Source organism: Bombina bombina, chromosome 2 (assembly GCF_027579735.1).
Source record: "Bombina bombina isolate aBomBom1 chromosome 2, aBomBom1.pri, whole genome shotgun sequence".
NCBI lineage: Eukaryota > Metazoa > Chordata > Amphibia > Anura > Bombinatoridae > Bombina > Bombina bombina.
In genome coordinates this window covers 571937985-571962994 of record NC_069500.1, presented here as the reverse complement: position 1 = coordinate 571962994, position 25010 = coordinate 571937985, and the positions used below count along the sequence as shown (strand labels likewise).

Sequence of the window (25010 nt, the reverse complement as noted above, 5' to 3'; positions counted from 1 at the left end):
GAAATCTATCAGCATTAAAAGGTATGTGTTACAATCTGGTAAGCAAATTCAGATTTGATATTGAAATGTTACAGTCAATAAAGCAAAAGTTAATAGTTGTTTGCAAAAAAGGAATGGCAAATGTTAATTTAGATTAAGTTAATGAGGCCAACATTGTTATTTTTAACAAATGAGACCGAAGCATTTGCCATTTCCTACACGTTTCCATGTGTGCAAAAGAAAAGCAGACATGTAGGATACAGAATTTTGCAAATCTTCTGTTTTTCCTCTAGGTTCAAGATGCAATAAGTAATATGAGCAATGCACACACAAGCCAAATGCAACAGAACAAGAGAGACAATATCTTGCAAGCAGGATGCAGAAAATAAGTAGCTAATAACAAAAACAAAGGTCAAAGGGATAGAATCTATTATCCAGAAAGAACAATAAAACACAAACATATTTAAGTCAGCAGGATTGTAGCATTACTAGAGTTATGAGGCACAGGAAAGGCAGATAGTGATATATAAATATATATATATAAAAAGAGCCTAAACTCACACAAATGTTTTCTACGTTGAAATGGGAGTCCTTTGCTCAGCTGCAGGCTTTCTGTTGGGGTCTCGGAGGAAAAGTCAACAAGTCAGACGCAGCTTACTGCGTTCATTTGAGCTCATAACTAATTGTTTATTTATCACTAGTGGTAAATTTGTTTTGTTAGTTTTTTACCTGTCACATTTAAACTGGAAAGACCCCTTTCTGTAATACACTATACAAATATATATATATATATATATATATAAAATGAGCAATCAAAGAATCTATTAAATTTAAATTAATTTCAAGTCTAGTCTGAATATTACCGTGTTTTTATTGTAGATCTGGGAATGTTAGATGAGGCAGCAGTGATCTAGACTACACCAACTATCTTAAAATTCAGGCCTAAAATTCTAAGGAGAGATCTGTAACCCAAGTTTTTGATTGTAAAACAATAAGGTTAGCAACTTTCTATTTGATGCTATGATCTCTAAATAGTAAGAATATTTAAATCAGGGACCTTTTTAGCCAGTATTTTTATTCTGTAGTATATAACCAATGATAAAGCAGATTTTTTTTTAGGAGCTATAAAGGGTACACAATGATTTGTGATATCATACACAGAGAATAACAAAAAAATATGATTAAATAACCAAAACTTTAAAATACAAAAAACATTCAAAATTACATAAAACTCCAAAAAGTGAAATCATGCCTTAAAAAAAAAATTCCAAATATCAAAAACATTTTTTTGTATAATAAGTTAATGGGGAAACTAAGATTGATTTTGCATCATGGCCAAGCCACAAGTCTACACTGTCTCATATTTATAAACTTGATTTCTATTTTATTCTATGCAGCTGATTTCTTATAGGGCCACTAAAGTCAAAATTAAAGTTTCATGATTCAGCTAAAGCATGTAACTTAAAGGGACATTAAACAAATAAATCATTGCCTGAATGTTGTATTCAGAGAAAATATTAGCCTGAGAATAATTTGTACATCTATTTTTAATAATTATATTATTTAATTATTGAAAACAATAAGGTTAAAGTTAAAGGGACATGAAACCCAAAATTTTTATTTCATGATTCAGATAGAGAATACATTTTTAAACAACTTTCTAATTTACTTCTATTATCTAATCTGTTTCATTCTCTTGGTATCATTTGTTGAAGGAGCAGCATCGCACTTATGGTTTCTAACTGAACACATGGGTGAACCAATCACAATCAATATATATTTATATATGCAGCCACCAATCAACAGCTAGAACCTAGGTTCTCTGCTGTTCCTGCGCTTGCCTAGACAAACCTTTCAGCAAAGGATAACAAGAGAAGGAAGCAAATTAAATAATAGAAGTAAACTGGAAAGTTGTTTAAAATTGTATTCTCTATCCGAATCATGAAATAATTTTTTTGGGTTTCATGTCCCTTTAATGTCCATAAAGCAGTGGTAGGGCCACTATATTGTAACTTTGGTTACACTGAGCCAATTTAGGAAAAGTTATAAATGGCTTACTAGAGTGAGAAACCAATGACTGTGTGGAATATAGCTGTGCCTGCACTTCCATGTTTAACATGAATTGAAAAGCCCACAATATCCAGAATTAAAGTATATTGATCAATTTATATTAATATATTGAGGTGTTTAATGTCCCTTTAAAACAACTTTCCAATATACTTCCATTATGAAAATGTGCACATTCTTTTTATATCTTTATATACGAATACTTTCCTACTGAGCATACGAAAAAGTGCAAAAGTATATACGTATATGCATTTTGTCATTAGCTGATGGCTGTCACATGATACAAGTACACGGGCAGGGGAGATTGGAGTAACTTTGAAATTTGCCAGAAAATATTCTACTGCTCATTTCAATTTCAAAGTAAGTTCTAAAGCATTTTTTTATTTTATTGTTTTATTTATTCAATTCTACTGTATTTAAAGGATACCAAGAGAACAAAGTAAATTTGAAAATAAAAACTAAACTGAAAATCCTCCTAAAACTGCACGTTTTACTGATCCATGAAAGTTTAACTTTGATTTTATGTTCCTTTAAAGTTACATTGAAGTCATTATTTTCTTTGTCAAACATACAAGAAGGTATTTAGAAATGTACTGCATTTTCTAAAATATTTTTTAATGAGTAAAAAGGTCAAAGCATTTTTGCTATACAATTCCATGAGCAAGCATGCTTCTAGTATTAGTTATTACTGTGAGGGATACACACATATGCTGTGTGTATTCAAACACTATGGTCTGCTCAGAGAGTTGGCAGTGGTGTCTATTGCTTCAGTGAAGCTGTAATTTGTGTCATACAAGCTACTGCTGAGAAGGTTGGTGTTTGAATACTGGTGCTTGGGCCCTCACAGCATATGTGTGTATGCCGGAGAAAAACAGTAATAACTTTCACTATTAGTATTTTTGCTAATCGAAGTATAATGCTAAATTAATTATATTTCAAATTGAAATGCACCCACGCACATTTTAATGTTATCCTTTCTATCGCTTTAAATATAGCATTGTTATGTTTGTGTAGGCTTGTTCCTGTTGACCAGGTACCTTTATCAGCCAGAGCAATACATTACTAGGTATGCAAGTTTCATGTTCTCTAATGCTTTTTAACATGATACTGTTCTTTCATATGCATGATATCCATTTTTGAGTGGAATGTCCCTTTAAACAATTATTTTTATTCAAACTCTGAGATTTTAGGTGGCTTGTGTGCAACATAGTGATTAAAAATACACCCACGCTCTCTTTTAAGTATTACTTTGTTGGAAAACATTACGTAAAAGAAGATATTCATGTAAATATATGTTTAGAGCCAGCATGTAAAATTTTACCTTCATCCACTGGAATCTGTTCCTCTTCTTCTTCTTCATTCAGAGATGGGATTAGCGGCTGCAGAGGCTCCATGTTGATTATAAGTTGTTTATTTAAGGAGTAAGAGCTTCGGCTGTGTGGGATGAGGGATCTACAAATGAAAATATGACTTTATTTAGATAAACATGCAGGTATTACAGTTATTGGACTGTTCGATATAAAGCTATAAATTTAGGTGCTTATAACATTTTACTGTGTAAACAAATTTGAAAATGTAAAGTAAATTGAATTTTTTTTTACTTTTCCCTATCTGTAAACACTAAATAAAATTAGCCACACCTACAGCATAGAAATTGAAACTCCACCACTTCAGAGAATTAGATAATATATTAATTGATGGTGAATACAATTACAAGTGGAGCGCTAATTAACGTTCAATGCGTTTGTCAGGTTGTGTTCAGATAGTCCCCCATAGAAGTCAATGGATAAAAAAAAGTGGGGGGAAAAACACACTCTCATGCAAAGGCGATAGCATATTCTCATTTGGGCTAACCCAACATGGAAATATAAATATATGTCACATTCCAATTTTCTTCACACAGAAGAATATGTTCTATTTATTCATAAATACATATTTCTACATATATATGTTTATTTGGTATATAGCTATACATACATGATTATAAGATATATACAGATACAGTATATATAGGAATATAGAATATAGAAATACAAAACATATTCTGCTATGTGCAGAACACTGGAATGTGAAATATTTACAGTAAATACATAGTTAAAACCTTTATTAAATATGAATATTGCATAAATATGCTTTAACATGTTTTCATCTACTTATCTGCAAAGGGTTCCAATATACTTGTAAATATGTCTATATCTGTGTACATATGCGTATATATATATATGCGTATATATATATATATATATATATTCACACCTGAGAACTTATAACACTAACAAGTCACATGACATCGGGGAGGGAAAATGGCTAATTGGGCCCAATTTGAACATTTCCACTTAGGAGTGCACTCACTTTCGTTGCCAACAGTTTAGTCATTAATGGCTGTGTGTTGAGTTATTTTGACAACCTATCACAAGGTGCGGAGTGCTATAGTCACGCAACAATATCACCACTATAGAAAACAGCTGTGACACTATTAATATATAAAGTTACTGATAATCTACGGTTGGTATTAACAACTATGGGCTTGATTTATAAAAGCCCCTACGGCTGCAAGTTCTCAGAAGAACCTGCTCGCCGTATTTAACAAGCAGCGGTCATCAGACCGCTGCTTTCCTAACCTCTTCGCCACCTCTAAGGTAGCGAAATTCAATCTCCGCGGTCTAGTCCGACCGAGGAGATTGACAGCTCCTGCACGCGCGTGACTGGCTGTGCGCGGACAGGGGGCGGGATTGCACGCGAGCGTAAAAAAAAACGCTTGTGTGCAATGGTAATTTCCTCCAGGGAAATTTGCCCCGCCAGAGGCGAGCTGAGGCGTACAGGAGGCTTCACTGTATGTTCTGGACAGTATAGTTGAATTAACACTGAACTCGCAAAAAAGCCCCTTCTATAGTGGTGGCTTATATTAAAGTTACTCTGACTAGTTATTGTCCAGAAAAAAAGTAGAAGAAGCAACGGATCCCAATGAAGATAGATAAAATTATTCTTTATTTAAACAAACTGTTTAAAAGTTGCGTTCAGGGGCAACAGTGATAGATACAAAAGTAAGACAGAGGAGACACCAAATGGCTTACATGTTTCGGCGCTTAGCTATGATTACGGCTAAGCGCCGAAACATGTAAGCCATTTGGTGTCTCACCTGTCTTACTTTTGTATCTATCACTGTTGCCCCTGAACGCAACTTTTAAACAGTTTGTTTAAATAAAGAATAATTTTATCTATCTTCATTGGGATCCGTTGCTTCTTCTACTTTTTTTCTGGTTAACTACACCAGATTACGGATCCCATAGCTCTACAACAGCCCTGCTCCTTGTTGTAATCCCGGGTGAAGATGGTCACGCCCCCCGACACTCACGCACGAACACGCTGAACGCCGGAGAGAGTTACCTAGAACACAGCCAGTCCCTACGGATCCTTTGCCGCCTTTCTCAAGATTTTGCTCTGCAACAGGGAAGCAAGCGCATTTGCTCACGCCGAAGATAAGTACCGGCCAGCACGCTCCTGGAGTCTCCCTGGTTGCTGAATCTGTTTTCTTCACAGGCGGACGGCTGACCCCCGGTTGGGTGAAGGTACCTTGCTAAGTGGTGAGTGGGGTTTCTGGACGGAAGTCCCGGGACCAACATACAATCTCTAATAAGAGTACTGATATTATTGGCTTAGGTACATATTGTGAGTGTTACCATTTCCCTTTTTTCCTAGTTATTGTCCAGATCAAGAAATTACTGCATGTGAACCAACTGAGTAAGCTGATAAAAAGTGAGGCATTATGACCTCGTGATAGTGCCCCTAAACTATAATCCCTGTGTGTCTCTGGGTGTTTTATTTCACTTTATTTTTAAAAGATCATATTTATTTTACTGACCTCCAAGGCCACCACCATTTAAAAGAGCAGGTGATCCTCTTTGAAATGAGGGGTCTTGGAGGTTTGTAGCTGCTATGGGAGCTGAGATTGAGGGGTTTGAAGAACCTCCCCCATCCAGCTTTCTAGCAGCTACACTGAGCTTCCTGGCTCAGCCCCTTTATGACATCATCACATGCATATGTGGTGACGTCACCGGCACTCCCATGAAGCCTGAGAGTGCAACCCATTAGAGCATTATGGATCCCCGGCCTGTATTGCGAGGGATCGCCGAAAACAGCGTTTTAACAGTGATCCCCCTGCATGAGGAAAAGGCATTGTCATGTACCTGCAGGCTGCGACGTGTATGACGAACATAGATAGAGCTCATCATTTTATTGGTAATAGTGGAGGTGGGTATGGTGTCAAGCTGACTAATAGTATGAACAAATCTGCACAGGTTTTTAAACAAGATAAGTCAAATCAAAATACTATATATTATATTATATTATCCAATTAGCTTTATTCTCTTGGTATCATTTGTTAAAAGCATACCTAACTAGTCTCCAGAACACAAATGCATTACTTGGAGCTAGCTAGCACATATATGAATCTTATCATTGGCTCACCAGATGTGCTCATCTTGCTCCCAGTAGAGCATTGCTGCTTCTTCAACAAAGGATAACAAGAGAATGAAGCAAATTTGATTAGCGCTGCGGAATCTGTTGGCGCTCTACAAATAACCGATAATAATAATAATATAAGTAAATTGTTAAGTTGTTTAAAATTGTATGCGCTGTCTGAATCATGAAAGAAAACTTTGGGTTATTTAAAGTGAATGTAAATTGTGATGATAAAGTGCCCGTTTTTCTAAATTTTTTATTAAAAACAGGGGCACTTTAATTCATCAAAATTTACATTTCACTCGTGTTGTGATTAAAAGGCAAGTATTTTGACAAAAAGAGTGAAATGTAAATTTTGATGAATTAAAGTGCCCAAATGGGCACTTTATTATCACAATTTACATTTACTTTAAAGGCACATTATTCTAAGAAACTGAGATGCACAAACATAGTTACTTTCATTTTCTACCTATAGCTTTGTTTTTACTTTGCATGCAATTTCCCCTCTGTAAAGCATTTTTTAAAGTTAGCCATCTGTATTACAACCTGCTCCACAGACAGAAAAAAAGCCAATTAATACATCAGGATATAAAGGGAAGTAATTTAAGCCCGAGAAGAGTATTTCATGGTTGTAAAATGAGACCGGAGTCTCTGATAGCAGTTTACATTTGTTATTCTTTATGGCTCATATGAAAATAAACCTTTATTTTACTAGCCTTAAATAATTTGAATCATTAAGAGTTTAGAAATCAATACATATTTATATTTATGTATTTACCTTTATTTAGATAACTATATAATATGTGCCGTGCCTTTATTAAGTTTATTGAATAAGGCTTATGTTCATTATTAAAGCAAAATAAAAAGCACACAAATATAACCAAAACTGAGTATGCTTTGTATGCTTAAAAACGTTTGTTACTATCTGGCAATGTAAGCTGTCAATATAAACATTACAGTTGATTTTATTCTTGAATTGTTTTAAATTTGTTTTTCAATATGTTCTGCTCAAATCTATGTAACTTTCTAATCAAGTTCTTTTCATTTTGCAGAAGCTGGATATATTATTTAACAACCATACAATTATCATCAGACCAATCGTCTGCTGCTGCCGATTTATGTAGCAATTACTTATTTAGATTTTTTCAATTCTTATACTTAACTGCCAAGAATATATATTTGTCCCACTTCTTTATCTGATTAATGTTCTTTATATTGCAAGTAATGCATTCACATACAAGAGAAAAATCTGTGTTAAATACAAATTTTCAAATGGAAATAATTTAAATGTCAAATTAGCCAAGATTTTTATATTCTATTTGACCTTACTTGCCCCTTTAACCCCCCACAAAATGTTAACTTACAGAGAAATCTACAATATAAATGTATTTAATAGATCAGTGTACCAAATGCCATAATATAATGCAAGTGTAGAAACTACAAACAGTAGGATGAATATATTTTTGGAAGCGGTGAATCAGGTGTATGAAATAGTCTTGCTCAGTCTTGAATCAGAAAACTACGTTCCCCAAACTGTTGCCACAAAGTTTAAAGCACCCAATTGTCTAAAATGTATTTATATTGTGTAGCATTAAGATGCAAGCAGCAGCCAAGATAAAGAAGTGATGTAAAACAGGTATAAGAGATCACAAAGCTCAGAACCCTCAAGCTCTCCCCAAAAAACAGTGTATCTCCTAAAACAGAGAATCAAAAGAACAACTCATACAAACAGCTGAGAAGAGCTAAAAAAGCAAGTTTTAAATATATTCTATCCACCAATGTCTGATGTACAAAATACAAATTTACTAAAAAGCAATAGTCACAAAAATAATTGCAATATAAAAAAAAGTTGTGGCCACAACAAAAAACAATATGCCATAAAAAAGCATCCAGAAATGTTAAAAAGGGATATCCCACACTGTCCACTTATGACAACTCTGTTCAATACAAAATGCTTGTGCCGTCCAGGGAGTAAAAACAACCGGGCTCACCTGGGGAATCTTACTGGACTTCCAATAGTGTTCAACACAAATCCAGGGATAAAGGACAGTATTCAGCAATGCCACAAGAAGATCGTCACCGAGCTAACCAGCTATTCTGTTGTTGCTCTCAGCACAGCCTCTGCGTCTTTCAATTTCGCAGCATCTTGTCCCAGGACAGTCGATCTCGTATCTTCCTTATCACGTGTCTAAAGAACACCAATCGGGTAACCGGATTACAGATTTCTATTGTCTATAAACTCCAACTCTTAAGGCAGTACGTGAACATTCCCTTAAACTTAGTAAAGCTGCAGTCTTGACAGATATTTGCTACGCGTTTCGGCGCTATACTTGTGCCTTTATCAAGCGATAACCTCTTGAGTTACAAGTTGGAGTGTATAGAACAGAGAAATCTGTAATCCGGTTACAAGATTGGTGTTCTTTAGAAGACGCAGAGGCTGTGCTGAGAGCAATAACAGAATAGCAGATTAGCTCGGCGAGGATCTTCTTGTGGCATTGCTGAATACTGTCCTTAATTCCTGTATTTGTGTTGAAAACTATCAGAGGTCCGGTAAGATTCCCCAGGTGAGCCCGGTTGTTTTCACTCCCTGGACAGCACAAGCATTTGAGTTGTCATAACTGGACAGTGTGGGACAGGGACGCCACTGTGGGATAAATATTTTGTAAGAAATTAAAAATTCCTGAACATTCTGATAAATACTGGTAAAAACCGGGGGCGTGTCCGGGCAGTGGCCATGACAGGCTGCAAAAACTAGAAGCTCTGCATTCATGACAGATAATCCGCCAATTATCTACAAAAAAGTACAAACATCCTAACTAAAAAGATATAGGAATCTAAATACAATATCTTTCTGCACTGATTTGGGTGTTTATTGATGTAATATATCTAAGCTGGAGCACTAGACTGTATTGTTGGAAGCCGAGGTGGCGGCCTAGCTTGCAGGCCTCCAACACCCCCCCCCCCCCCCCGGGTAATCCGGGTAGAGCAGTAAATTCTACACTGCTTGCTACACTGCTATTTTTCATGAGCTGACGCTGCTACCTGTAACCAGGAGCGTATTTTACTTCTAAGTTAAGCATGGAGGGGACAGGCGGATGGGAGTCAGAAATACTCCAAATGCTACATAACCATTTTATGTGTCTGGATCGGAGGCTCACTACACTAATTCAAAAAGTATCTGCAGTGAGAGTCGTGGCTTTTCATAGTGTTGCGCTGTCTGAGCAGCTTACAAATGGAGTTCCCGGTGAGGAAACAGACGTATTGATTGCCCCTGCAGTGGATTCGCCTATTTGTGGTAGCAGTAGTAAGTCTACATCAGATGTGATGCATTCGCCTGGGGAGCCTCTGCTTGCTGGATATTCGATCGACTGGTCAGCTGCATGGCGGGACGGAGCTGAGCCTCAAGACAAGGAAGGGACTTTTCAGCCCACACTACAATGGAGGAAGAAAGCGCTACCTCCTAAGAATTGGTCCGGTTTCTACTGTTTGGGGCGCAGTGATGTGGAGACCCCGGATTGTGTGCTTCAGACCTGGCCACTATTTTCCTTTTCAATTGCAGACGAGTGGGCATCCATGGAGGAAGGGGCCTACTCGCTGTCTTGGATCCATGGCGCTCAGCTCCCACTAGGAGAAAGTATTTCAGGTCGTATGGGCCAACAAATAACAAGGACACCACAAGCATATGAGACAGAGAGGCAACACATGCTGAGGGTGAAAAATCTGATGCGACTCTCTGCCAATCTTACTGCTGTAGGATCCTCCAGGCTGAACACCCCCTGGTTTGGTAGCATAAAGGCCCTACACATAGACAGTCATCAGCACCATTTGGACAGTACAGGCGTAGGGTAATGGTGACGATGAGACACTTGAGATGCTGACTGCTCCTCTGTTTGCTAATGCTATCTTCTCTGTGTAAATCTTATATTCTCATATATTAAGGCTTCTGAGCCAGAGTCTGGAGAATTCAGGACATAATGTTTATGAGACTTTCAGTATGCTTTCTAGCCAGATGAGTATGTTATGCCTTTGGGATTTATAATATTATGTTAGAGGTACTAGTAACAATTTCTGTGCCAATATTCACTAGACAGCTGAGCCCCTATATCCAGAAAATACTATTCTAGATTTTAAAAGAGAGTGGTTCTGTATAGGGAAGATAAAGCTACTCCCCGTATTAATATTAATATCAATATTATAATAGGCTTCTCACTGCTTATTCAGTCACAGCTCTGCAGTATCTGATATAACTAAATAATTGTTGTTTTGAAGTTGACAATTTGATGTGGCCTACACCTCTCTTATTTTAATGTAATACTCTAATGCTGCATATTGCAATTCTATGTAAATATGGTACAATGTTTTTCTTCCCTCTCTTTTTATTTTGTTTTTAGTTTTTTTCAGTGTGTGTGTGATTTTATGCCATTGCAGGAAAATGTGTTGTGAATATTCATATTCTGTAAATAACAATTCTGACTATATAGCCATATTAGAAATGGCTATCTTAGTAATGTACATGCTGGCACAACATTTTACATTAGTTGTATCTCTGTTACTAATCAGATGTTGTGGAATGCATATGTGCTGGGTATGTGGTATGGAACTGCAACGCTTATATAATCTCAGTTAGAAGTTAGCCCATTTTTATTTATTTTTTTAGGGCAGCATAGATTGCACAGTTAAGATATATCATATCCTGAATTCAATAAGAGATTTATTTACTTTGGAATGTCCCCTATTGGATTACATTGTACCCTTAGGTTGAATGGGGTGACACTGGAAGGGGGGGGGACTAATGGCCCTGGGGTGGTACCACATATACAGCCTCGCTAATAGCTTAGATGTAGTTGGTTTAAGTTTCAGTTATCCTGTTGGAGTGCCCCCTCTGACAGGTGTTCCCCAATAGAAGTTGACTATATAAAAAACATTTTTTTACTTCTGTTTAAGTTGTCAAACCTATTACTATTCATCATTGATCATTTGCCCTCCTCTATTCCTATAGATTTCTGGGCAATCCTGAGGCCCTGGCAGGCATAGGAGGTGCGTTTGACCATTATAGACCCAAGAGCGGTCTACCATATACAAAAACCCTCAGTTTAGTGAGTCGCATTATTTGAGGTCCAAAAGTGGCCCTATTATTTATGAGGGATACAAGTAGAGGGTAGCTTACAATTTTGCTTCCCAAATTTATGTATAGGTATATCGCACCAAGCGATATTTGTATTTCCAGTAGTAGTCAGGTATAAGAGGTTGTGTACATTTTCTTTTTCTTTTCTAGCTTCCTGGCTATATGTATGTATTACTCTGTGTAATCAAGCAAACTGTATATTTGTAACACTTTACCCTCAATAAAAATATTTTTAAAAATACTGGTAAAAACCATGTTATACACACCAGTATTAAGAACAAAATTCAAAACCGGTGAAAAAGTAACTTGTTACAGGCTGCCTTAATTGAGAAAAGTCTAACTATCTTGTACAAAAACATAATTTAGAACAAAAAGAGATCAATCTCTGGGTCACTGAATTGATAGGCCTAAGATAAAAGAAAAAGAAGGAAAAGACCAATTTAAATCTGCATAACAAAATTTGCATGATCAAGCTGACGCAATCAGAATTAATAGTAGCTTAATTCAAATGGATTGTTTGGCCGCTTGCATTTGTTTAAAAAAAAAAGATGTGACAGGCAGTACTGCTGGTGTAAGATATACTAGATCCAGAACAGCCACTTGGCTATTCATTATTAAATGATTCTACTTTTGGCTCCATGGCAACAACTATCTGCCAAAGTTGTTACTAATTAACCAGTTTTCTGTAGAAACATCTCAAAGATCCTGCAGACGACGAAAATAAGTGCAGTGCAATTATATGTCATTAGAAATATGTATCAATGAATACTAACACTAGTAACTGAAACATTTTCCAAACAAAATTGACATTTTAACAAAATTAAAAGCTTAAATATATACTTAAGTTACCTGTGCACTTCTGGCGGTTCCCTCTGGATTTTGCAACTTGCCTCTACAACTTCTTTAGCAACTTTCCCACTGTGTAAAAATAAAAATGACTCACAGAGTAATATAAGTTTTTTGAAGCAAACATTCCTCCACATTGCACAAAACAGACATTTTTACAAATGATATTGGTCACAATCCGCAGAGGTATCTAAAACAAAGTTTTGGTACGCATTTCAGATAAGAAAGCACACAAATTGGTGCACTTTCTTATTTTTGCTTCCCTTTCATTTACATAAGTGCACCTCTTCCATGATCGCATTTTTTGAGTTAATCTAATTTTTTATAAAAATTATAGCTGGGAGATGCTAGAGCAGTAATAGATGGCAGGATCATTTTGTCATACAAATTACTTCCAAGAAGTCAGTTCACCTAGTTGTTGCAAAATATCCAAATATAGGCAAGATTACAAGTGCCGTGCTGAAAATAAAATTCTGCATGGCTTTATTTGCGTGCATATTATAAGTTAAAAGTTAGCGCATGAGCAAAAGACTCGGTCGTGCTAACTTCAGGACTTTGGATATTGCAACTTCTTCTACCCATAGACTTCTATGGGGCACGCAAAAAAAGATATTCATTATTGCTTGTTCGCTAACTTGACAGTGCGCTAGATCAACTCTGCTAAAGCCAAAGGTGCGTTATAAATACATTAAATTCCTATGTTCTTCACATAGAAGAAAATGTTCTTTTTATTTTAATATATATATATATATATATATATATAAATATGATTCTTTTTTTGTAAAATATATATCTGTACCTATATATCTGAATGAATACACACACACACAAATATATATATATATATATATATATATATATATATATATATATATATATATATATATATAATGTACATATGTATTTAGAAATATATAGTATCAAATAAAAAAATAAAAAAATTCTAAGTAAAGAAAATAGGAATTTCAAGTATTTCTATTAAAAACACATTAAAATGAATAAAAAATATAATTGGTTTGAAAGGGCTAAATATATATATACATACACACACAGTATCCCACAGTACACCCCTCACATTTTTGTAAATATTTTATTAGATTTTTTCATGTGACAACACTGAAGAAATGACACTTTACTACAATGTAAAGTAGTGAGTGTACAGCCTGTATAACAGTGTAAATGTGTTGTCCCTTCAAAATAACTCAACACACAGCCATTAATGTCTAAACCGTTGGCAACAAAAGTGAGTACACCCCTAAGTCAAAATGTCCAAATTGGGCCCACTTAGCCATTTTCCCTCCCTGGTGTCATGTGACTCGTTAGTGTTACAAGATCTCAGGTGTGAATAGGGGGCAGATCATATGTGTTAAATTTGGTGTTATAGCTCTCACTCTCTCTCATTCTAGACACTGGAAGTTCAACATGGCACCTCATGGCAAAGAACTCTCTGAGGATTTAAAAAAAAAAATATTGACACTTTGGGTCTACACCTGAGATCTTGTAACACTAACCAGTCACATGACACGGGGGGAGGGAAAATGGCTAATTGGGCCCAATTTGGATATTTCCACTTAGGGGTGTACTCACTTTTGTTGTACTCAACTTTTGTTGCCAACGGTTTAGACATTAATGGCTGTGTGTTGAGTTATTTTGAGGGGACAGCAAATTTACACTGTTATACAAGCTGTACACTCACTACTTTACAATGTAGCAAAGTGTTGTCATTTCTTCAGTGTTCTCACATGAAAAGATATAATAAAATGTGAGGGGTGTACTCACTTTTGTTGGATACTGTATATATATATATATATATATATATATATATATATATATACAGTGAATATAAAAAGTGTACACACCCCTGTTAAAATGTCAGGTTTCTGTGATGTAAAAAAAATTAGACAAAGATAAATCATTTCAGATTTTTTTTTACCTTTAATGTGAACTATAAACTACACAACTCAATTGAAAAACAAACTGAAATCTTTAAGGTGGAGGGAAGTAAACAAATTAAAATAATGTGGTTATAACTGGGGATGTAGCTGTGTTCAGAATTAAGCAATCACATTAAAAACCATGTTAAATATGAGTCATCACACACCTGCCATAATTTAAAGTGCCTCTGATTAACCCTGAATAAAGTTCAGCTGTTCTAGTAGGTCTTTCCTGACATTTTTTTAGTTGCGTCCTACACAAAAGCCATGGTCCGCAGAGAGCTTCCAAAGCATCAGAGGGATCTCATTGTTAAAAGGTATCAGTCAGGAGAAGGGTACAAAAGAATTTCCAAGGCATTAGATATATCATGGAACACAGTTAAGATAGTCATCATCAAGTGGAGAACATATGGCACAACAATGACATTACCAAGAACTGGATGTCCCTCCAAAATTGATGAAAAGACGAGAAAAAAAATGGTCTGGGAGGCTACCAAGAGGCCTACAGCAACATTAAAGGAGCTGCAGGAATATCTGGCAAGTACTGGCTGTGTAGTACATGTGACAAAAATCTCCCATATTCTTCATATGTTTGGGCTTTGGGGTAGACGGCAAGACGGAAGCCTTTTCTTACAAAGAAAAACATCCAAGCCAGGCTACATTTTGCAAAAACACATCTGAAGTCTCCCAAAAGCATGTGAGAAAAGGTGTTATGGTCTGATGAAACCAAGGTTGAACTTTTTGGCAATAATTCCAAAAGATATGTTTGGCGCAAAAACAACACTGCATATCACCAAAAGAACACCATACCCACAGTGAAGCATGGTGGTGGTAGCATCATGCTTTGGCTCTGTTTTTCTTCAGCTGGAACTGGGGCCTTATTCAAGGTAGAGGGAATTATGAACAGTTCCAAATACCAGTCAATATTGGCACAAAACCTTCAGGCTTCTGCTAGAAAGCTGAACATGAAGAGGAACTTCATCTTTCAGCATGACAACGACCCAAACATCCAAATCAACAAAGGAATGGCTTCACCATAAGAAGATTAAAGTTTTGGAATGGCCCAGCCAGAGCCCAGACCTGAATCCAATCGAAAATCTGTGGGGTGATCTGAAGAGGGCTGTGCAAAGGAGATGCCCTCGCAATCTCACAGATTTGGAGTATTTTTGCAAAGAAGAGTGGGCAAATGTTGCCAACTCAAGATGTGCCATGCTGATAGACTCATACGCAAAAAGACTGAGTGCTGTAATAAAATCAAAAGGTGATCCAACAAAGTATTTTATTTTTTTATTTTTACATCCCTTTACCTAAAAGATTTCAGTTTGTTTTTCAATTGAGTTGTACAGTTTATAGGTCACATTAAAGGTGGAAAAAGTTCTGAAATGATTTATCTTTGTCTCATTTTTTTACATCACAGAAACCTGCCACTTTAACAGGGGTGTAGACTTTTTATATCCACTGTGTGTATATATATATGGTTATATGTGTAAAAAAAAGAGAGACTATGGGACAAACAATACTGTCCTATATAGAAAGGGAGAAGAAACAGCATATATAAATTAGAGCTGTAAATTTATTTTAATTTATTTACCAAAAACACCACTTCCACCTGGTTATGCTCACAGAGCTCAGTGAAATAAAAACATTATTACTACATATGAGAAGGGCCACTGACGGTGGCAAGAAAAGCTCCAAGTCTAAAGGATAAATTGGTCAGAAGCCAATTTACTAGAGGGCCCTCAGATCCAGATTGTTTAATAAAAAAACAAAGGAATCAAAGGTAGTTTTCCGTGTGGCCATTGTGTCTATTGCACACATATGAAAAGCACGAACAAATTCTCTGTTGATGGTTTGAAAACATATGACATAAGGTTTTTCTTCAATTGTAAGTAAGAGGGGGTCATTTACCTTCTACGGTGTTCCTGCCCGTTTTTTTACGTTGGGAAAACCAAAAGAGCTATAAAACACCGGGTACAGGAACATAGGGATGACAAATCTAAGAGACACAAATGTGGCTAGACATTTTGCTGTAGCACATAATAGTGAGGTTCATTCCTTAAAGTTTGTGGTTTTTGACAATAGGATCTCCTCTGGCAGAGGAGGTGACAACAACTGGATTTTTAGGGTCGGGAACCAGAATTCCGTTTGGACTTAATGATAAGCTAGAGTTTGCGAGTTTTCTTTAAAAATGTTCTTTTTTTCATTTGTGATATATGTGAAAATTGGCTGCATAATAAGATGCAAAAGAAGTGTATATATATATATATATATATATATATATATCATACACACACGTTTATTGGAGTAGCCGTGTTAGTCCAGAGATTTAGATATCAAAATAACAAGAGTATTGCATTGAGCAATGATACTTTTTTTATTGGACTAACTATACATTTATAAGTTGACAAGCTTTCGGAAGAGTGTCTTCCTTTATCAAGGCTAAAGCAATACTGACCAATTCAATGGAATTTACAGATTGTATCTTAAAACACAGATTCTGTGGTCTGAGGACGGGGGAGACCCCGAAAACGTTTACCATTAAACGACAGATGTAAACGGAGAGTGCCTTCTTTGTTTTGTGTATATCTATCTATCTATCTATCTATCTATATATATATATATATATATATATATATATATATATATATATTGGTTTTAGATAAATGTGTATGTAATTATTTCAAAGTGGATGCCATCCTAGTTAAATGAAACATAGTTAGATGAAGGTACTTAGTTATAAATATGCAGATGATTAATATAAGTATTAGAAGTGGTGCTTATATTGTTTATTTAAAACACACTGCTGAAACAATGGGCAGCACGTAATACTATGGTCTTAAGGTGGTAAAAGTCCCCTTTAAGAAATTAAAAAAGTGTAAGAACAGGTGCTATAAAAGGAGGAGGTTCTAGTGAACCAGTTATGCCCTGATGAAGCCCCTGAAACACATACATGATGTGGGGGTGAAACATGCGTTGGTACTTACGTGTTAACCCAGCACTAGTGAGAGATGGTTATCACCAGTTTATTTTTCTATGAACACATATGGGAACTTTTGAAAATCTAAGCTTTCCAAGATACAGCAGCCGTTTAGGAGAGTTGTTCCCTGGCTGTGCGACATCCTGCAGCAGTACGACTGCTAAGCAGACTTTGGCGTTAAGGACTGTAACCTCCCTATGCTTAATGGCGTGCATATGCAGAAATGCGAGTTTGGAATAGCAATTTGCCGATGAATATTTTACTTTCGGAGAAGACGTGTATGGTTTGAATATACGTACACTTACCAGCTGGAGATGCTGACAGCCTATGAATTCTATTGGGTACTTGTAAAGCGCAAACTAATCACCCGTGAGGGTCTCAAGGCGCTATGGGAGGGGGGGAGAGGGGGCTAAGGGAAGACGATTCAGTCTTAGAGCAAGGTCTTGAGGTCCTTCCTGAAGTTTGTAAGGGAGGTGGATTGTCTGAGGTGCAGCGGAAGAGAGTTCCATGACCTTGCTGCCATATAGGAGAATGATTTTCCTCCAGCTGTTTTTTTCTTGATGCGGGGGATGACTGCAAGTGCTTGGTCGGTAGAGCGGAGTTGTCTGGAGGGGTTGTAGAAATTGACACGGTGGTTGATGTATTCAGGACCGATGTTGTGAAGGGCCTTGAATGCATGGGTTAGGAGCTTGAAGGTGATTCTCTTGTTGAATGGGAGCCAGTGTAGGTTCCTTAGGTGTTCGGTGATGTGGTTTTGACGAGGGATGTCGAGGATGAGTCTGGCCGAGATGTTCTGGATGCGTTGGAGTCATTTCTGGAGCTTGATGGTGGACCCGGCGTAGAGTGCATTGCCGTAGTCCAGTCGACTACTGACAAGGGCGTGGGTGACAGATTTTCTAGTTTCAGTGGGGATCCACTTGAAGATTTTTTGCAGTAGGTGGAGTATGTGAAAACAAGTCGAAGAGACAGCGTTGACTTGGAGGTCCATGGAAAGTGATGAGTCGAGGAAAAGCCTTTGTGGTCAGGAACCAATCACGGATGAGTGAGTAATGATCAGCCACTCCCCTATCATATGCCATGCTACCTGACAGATACGGTCAGTGTTTGAGAAGAGGAGAGAGTGGACTGCTTGATCATCCATGACCCAAGAGGTATATCTCCGGATAAGTTTGCAAGCGATATTATCTTGTGACTGTGTATTTTACTGATCTAGAGTGCAGCCGTGTCTGCGGTCATTTTTTGATTTCAGAGAACTTTATGTGCAGTGAAACTGACTGACCTTGAATATAGCCATGCTTACGGTTTATGTTTGGTTTCATATAATTTTATATGCAGCCTTGATAGTAGATGTCCATTTGCACGTGTAATATTCGTTGTTGCTTTTTTCCCCCCATATGTAGTAATAATGTTTTTATTTCACTGAGCTCTGTGAGCATAACCAGGTGGAACTGGTGTTTTTGGTAAATAAATTTACAGCTCTAATTTATATATCTGTGTGCTGTTTCTTCTCCCTTTCTATATAGGACAGTATTGTATGTCCCATAGTCTCTCTTTTATTCTTTTGTTATTTAAATTTAAAGGGAATCACTAGATTTTTTGAATGAGTAGTATTGACTCCTCTCTCTCTCTCTTATTAAAAAATGGTTATATGTGTATTTATGTATGCAGGGGCGTAAAACTGCCTGAGCCAACAAGGCCTGTGCCTAGGGCAGCACACTGAGGGGGGGGGGGCATCACTTTTTGCAGCCTCAGTAGGGAGCAGCAGCTAAACAGACACACATATACACACATATATACATACACATATTTAAACATATATACCGTAGATACACTGGAGTTCTTTCCAGTCAAACAACTTGCCAATTACCATATCCATTTTAAAACCTTTTTATTAATATGAAAATTATATTTTGTTTATTAAAAAAGTGCATATATGTGTAATCATTTATTTAATATGTTTTTGATGTGTTTTGTGAATTATTATTAATATTTTTTTTAACCCTCACACTTTACTTCAGGTCTCAAGCCACGCTAAATATTCTATTGCAGTTTCAGTTTTTACTTGAGCTCAATCTATAACTTTCAACTTATAATACCAGCACTATTTAGCGCAGTTGCAATATACATTGACAGTATAAGTTGCCCTAGAGCACTGGTTTTCAATCCTGTCCTAATGCCTCCCTAACAGTCCAGGGTTTCAGGATTACATTGGGTTAGAGCAGGTAAAATAATCATGTTTACTAATCCGCTGATTATTTCACCTGTGCTCTAGTTCAGATATCCTAAAAATGTGACCTGTTAGGGACGTCTGAGGACAGGTTTTAAAACCAGTGCACTAGAGCGATGCCAGACGCGTTAACCCATCTCTGGTAAAAGGGATATCGCTTAGCTTGACATATGCTATTATTAACTTGCCCTACATCAAGTACAAATTTTTATAAGCTTCAAAAATGTATTCTACCAGGGTCCACCTAAAGCCTGAACTTTTTAGATTTTAAAAACTACAACAAAAGTTTAAAGATTTTTTGTTATATTTTTAACAGTTTCACCCCCCCACACACACATATATATATATAAATTCACAAGGTACAAGGTACAATATAACACATTCACTGAACTAGGTCAATAGCTTCTATAGTAATTCAGCTCTGTATTCTGGGACCTATAAATCAAGAGTTGTGAAAGGGATTTATTCCAGTATACAGATAAATTATGCCCACTGAATGATTGTATGGGGGGAAATAGCACCAGACAGTTCTTTTAAAAGGACTCTTGCTTTTGTGAAAAAACTGAGCTTTTCTCGCACACCGTAGGAGGCCAAAAAGCTAACTGTGTAAACTGCAAAATGTTTAGGCAATTTGCAGCACTTTTTTATTGCCACCTCTATTTTTTTTATTGCGGCCAAATTAAGTTAAATATACTAGAAAGAGAGCATCATAAAGTTACAAGGTAAAGACATTTGCCAGACTTACTGTCCTAGGCTGAGCCTGTAAAAGAATAGACCACAAAAAGAGTATAGCTGTACATAGAAACAGTAATAATGAGGTGTCTTATTACAAATAGACAACAGAATGTCAGTGGCGCCGAAGGCTGACTGTATGTAGGACTGTGGGCGGGTATGTTGGTAAATAATTTAATATGCAAGAAAAAATGCAATTTGCGAGATAAAATTGATGGATGTTGTTAAAAATAGGAAATGTGTATTTACCACTCTTAAGATACACTCTAATCTATAGCTGCAGTATTATACTGTACTCAATGAAGGTTTGACTTGCTGGTAGAACAGTAAAAGGGCACAATTTAATGAATTTACAATACGGATCAATCAATTAGTAAAAATATATATAGATTTAATAAATCAATCACAATCAGTTTAAAATATACATTCACACCGGTGTGTACAAAGAAATAAAAATAATAATAGATTTGTCAGCAAATAGAATTCATATAACAATGCAAATACGATTAAAAATGCTGATTCAATGCAGTGGATCTTAATGCGGCTATGATATGTCACGGCCCCAGTTGCAATTGATATAATGTTCCAACAGTTGAAATCGGCAACAAAAAGTGGGGTTTAATGCTGATTTGGAAACTTGAAAATTCCTTGGCTTTGTAAGTTACAATATTGCCAATTGTATATAGAAATGTTTGTTAAATCCGATACATAAGCATTTTGATAAGGAGGAGTTCACTTGATATGAAAGTCTGTGCAAGTGTAAGTCTATGTCAAACTTTAGCCGTATGGAATAAGGTGTCAAATCTTCAATATATACACCAATATGCAATGTTTTGCTGTCTTCAGGAGTTTGTGGCAGCGTGTGTGAAATTCGGCAACAACAAGAGAGATTGTTACTCACTTTGATTCTGCAGCGTCCTTGCTTGCTTCACTCGCCTCCTCTGTATAATGTTGATGTAGAAAGGTTCAGCCAATTATGACCGTTGAAGTGCGCGCACTATTTCAAATCTTGGATTCTTTGAGAGGTGAGGACTCCTACCGGCTCAGTATGTGTTTGCTTTACACGTAGAAAGAGTAGGTCCTGGGAGTAAATTCAATGTAGCAGGAGCAATCTAATGCAGACGTCTACGCGTTTCAGCTGTATAAGCCTTTATCAAGATCAGGATCTTGTATTCACTGCACTGTAGTGTTTTTCCTCTCCTGTAACTCTCTTTTGGTATGTGAATATATTCCCTGTCAATCTGCAAAGTAGTCACTGCACTGTGGTGTTTTTCCTCTCCTGTAACTCTCTTTTGGTATGTGAATATATTCCCTGTTAATCTGCAAAGTATTCACTGCACTCTGGTGTTTTTCCTCTCCTCTAACTCTCTTTTGGAATGTGAATATATTCCCTGTCAATCTGCAGAGAATTCACTGCACTCTGGTGTTTTTTCCTCTTCTGTAACTCTTATGGCATGTGTATATTTACATAGAGCAAATTATTTTAGGTTGTTAATTTAGTCCTACATTTGTTGTACTATTATCCAATGTCTTACTTCTAATGTTTTGTTTATTGCCATGCAATGTTCAATCCTTATCAATACTTGCTATTCTCCAATTTATAGCTGTCTTATGCCATAGTTCTAACCTCCTCCAAATTGTATTGTCTGTTAACTTAAAGGGACAGTAAAGTTAAAAAAAAGATCAAGATTGAAATAGGTCATGTCATTTTAAACAACTTTTCAATTTACTTTTATTATCAATTTTGCTTTGTTTTCTTGGTATTCTTAGTTGAAAGCTAAATCTAGGAGGTTCAGATGCTAATTTATTAGACCTTGAAGACTGCCTCTAATCTGAAAGCATTTTGACAGTTTTTCATCACTACAGTGCGTTAGTTCATGTGTTTCATATAGATAATATTGAGCTCAGGCACGTGAAGCTCCTAGGAGTCAGCACTAAAAATGGCTAAAAATGCAAGTCTGTCAAAAGAACTGAAATAAGGGGGCAGTTTGCAGAGGCATAGATACAAGGTAATCACAGAGGAAAAAGTATTTTATTATAACTGTGTTGGTTATGCAAAATTGGGGAATGGGTAATAAAGGAATTATCTACCTTTTTAAACAACAATAATTCTGGTGCTTACTGTCCCTTTAACTCACCCTGACCAGACCAGAATCTAACTTTCAAACTTCATTTGTCTCTGATTTATTAATCAAGTAATTTAGTGGACACAGCTGACTTCCCTGCCTATATATTTTAACATAAGCTTGGCCTGTGCATTGCTACAACAACATATGTTCAAATTTTATAAGTGAGGCATTAACAATAGAATTATACAAGAATTGAACAAGCATTGGGCAAGGGACAAGACAAAAGGCAAGTACTTCTGTAATATTATGTTTTATGTACCTTATTGTTTCCTTAGCTCTCAACCTAATTCCATTCCCTCAACCCCTTAAATGCTCTCAATCAACTACAATCCACATAACCTTAAACTTAGCTTATTCTCCCTTGTTACTGAGGAAGAAGTTTCAACTCTTATACTGCGCTCTCACCTCACTACCTGTCCCCTTGACCCTATCCCCTCACAGCTACTCCCCTCCATCTCTGCTACCCTTACCCCTATGCTACCCTTACCCCTATACTCACACACATTTTCAACCTCTCCCTCAGCACCGGTATATTTCCCTCATCTCTGAAACATGCACTGGTCCCACCTATACTCAAAAAACCTTCCCTTGATCCTACCTCCCCATACAACTACCGCCCTATTTCCCTCCTCTCTCTTGCCTCAAAGCTTCTAAAAAAACTAGTATATGCATGCCTATCCCACTTCCTTACATTAAACTCCCTCCTTGACCCACTGCAATCTGGATTTCGTCCCCATCACTCCACAGAGACAGCAATTGTTAAGGTTACCAACGACCTACTTACAGCAAAATCAAAAGGCCACTTCTCTCTGCTTATCCTCCTTGATCTGTCCGCAGCCTTTGACACTGTTGACCACCCTCTTTTGCTCCAAACCCTCCAATCCTTTGGCATCTGTGACACAGGCCTCCTCTGCCCTGTCACCACTTTCTGTCGGAGTACCGCAAGGCTCTGTCCTCGGTCCCCTTCTCTTCTCAATCTACACGTCATCACTAGGTTCCCTAGTTTCCAATATCATTTGTATGCTGACGACACCCAAATCTACTTCTCTGCACCAGACCTATCGCCTTCCTTGCTAACCCGTGTCACTGTCTTTCTCACATCTCTTCCTGGATGTCCTCTCACTACCTCAAGCTAAATCTCTCCAAAACTGAGCTTCTTATTTTCCCTCCCTTTTCCAAAATCTCCACCCCCCAATCTCTCTATAACCGTCAATAACTCCATCATTACCCTTAACCCGCATGCCCGATGTCTCGGGGGTCACATTTGACTCAGATCTTTCTTTCACTCCTCAAATTCAGTCTTTGGCTAAAGCCTGCCGCTTCTACCTCAAAAGCATCTCTAAAATTAGAGACACTTCCTTACACAAGAGACAACTAAGATTTTAATCCACTCTCTCATACTTTCCCGCCTCAATTACTGCAACTCTGTCCTCTCTGGTCTCCCCACCTGCCTGCCATAATGAATTCCTCTGCCAGGCTCATCTTCCTTACACGTCGCTCTTCATCTGCTGCACCTCTCTGCCAATCCCTTCACTGGCTTCCTTTTGCCTCTAGGATCAAACACAAAATTCTCACTCTGATATACAAAGCCCTCAACTGCACTGCTCCCCCTATATCTCAGACCTTGTCTCCAGATACTCTCCCTCCTGTCCCCTTTGCTCTGCTCATGACCTCCTACTCTCCTCCTCTCTTGTTACCTCATCACACTCCCGTTTACAGGACTTCTCCAGAATGGCTCCCATCTTGTGGAACTCTCTGCCTCGCTCCACAAGACTCTCCCCTAGTTTTGAAAGCTTAAAGCGCTCCCTAAAGACTCTACTGTTCAGGATGCATACAACCTACGCTAACCTTTCTTTATACCAGTTCCTCTCCTCCATTGCTATCCCCTGAACCCCCTTAGCATGTAAGCCTAAGAGTCCAGCTGTTTGTAAATAACCTTCTTAAGAGTTGACTACAACAGTGCAACTCTTGGCAGGGCCCTCTACCCATTTGATCCCTATAATTGTTTGGTTGTACTCCGCATTTGTTTATAGCGCTGTGGAATTTGTTGGTGCTCTACAATTAACCGATAATAATTATAATAATAAACGCGTAAACTAAACGCGTAAGAGGACTCCTGTGCACTTGATGGGGAGTACTTTTGTCCTGTGTACAATCATATGAATAAATCTCAACAACGTTTACACCAGCTCGATTGCTGCTTTTTCTCTCATTAATTGTATCAGCAGCCAGGATCTGCTCTACAGCAACAGCTATTTAGAGTCAAAACCAGAGAACTCAGTTCCTTTCTTATACATCACAACAACTGAGGAGTAGCCATCTCTTAATACCGCATTTGCCCACATATGCTGATCTTGGACAAGCTGCTTCAACAGTAGCCATAGGAACTGCGCTCCTGGAGGACAAAACAGCGTCAAGGAAGGAGTTCACAGAACTCCCAATACGTGCATAGCTTTCCACGCTGACCTGGGAAAAAGCTGTTTGATACAGATGGAAGGTATTAACGCACACAAGAAACCAAGCAGGATAGAAA

General features: G+C 37.2%; 1 protein-coding gene across 1 annotated transcript in view; it reads right to left on the bottom strand.

The window, feature by feature from the left end:
- Positions 1–25010, bottom strand: part of FRMD3 (FERM domain containing 3) — a 431322-nt gene that overhangs the window by 66583 nt on the left and 339729 nt on the right. Inside the window, exons 12-13 of the mRNA XM_053702458.1 lie at positions 12482–12550; positions 3368–3498 (exon numbers count right to left, since the gene is read on the bottom strand). Coding sequence (XP_053558433.1) covers positions 3368–3498; positions 12482–12550 — 200 coding nt within the window. The remainder of the gene's footprint in view (positions 1–3367; positions 3499–12481; positions 12551–25010) is intronic.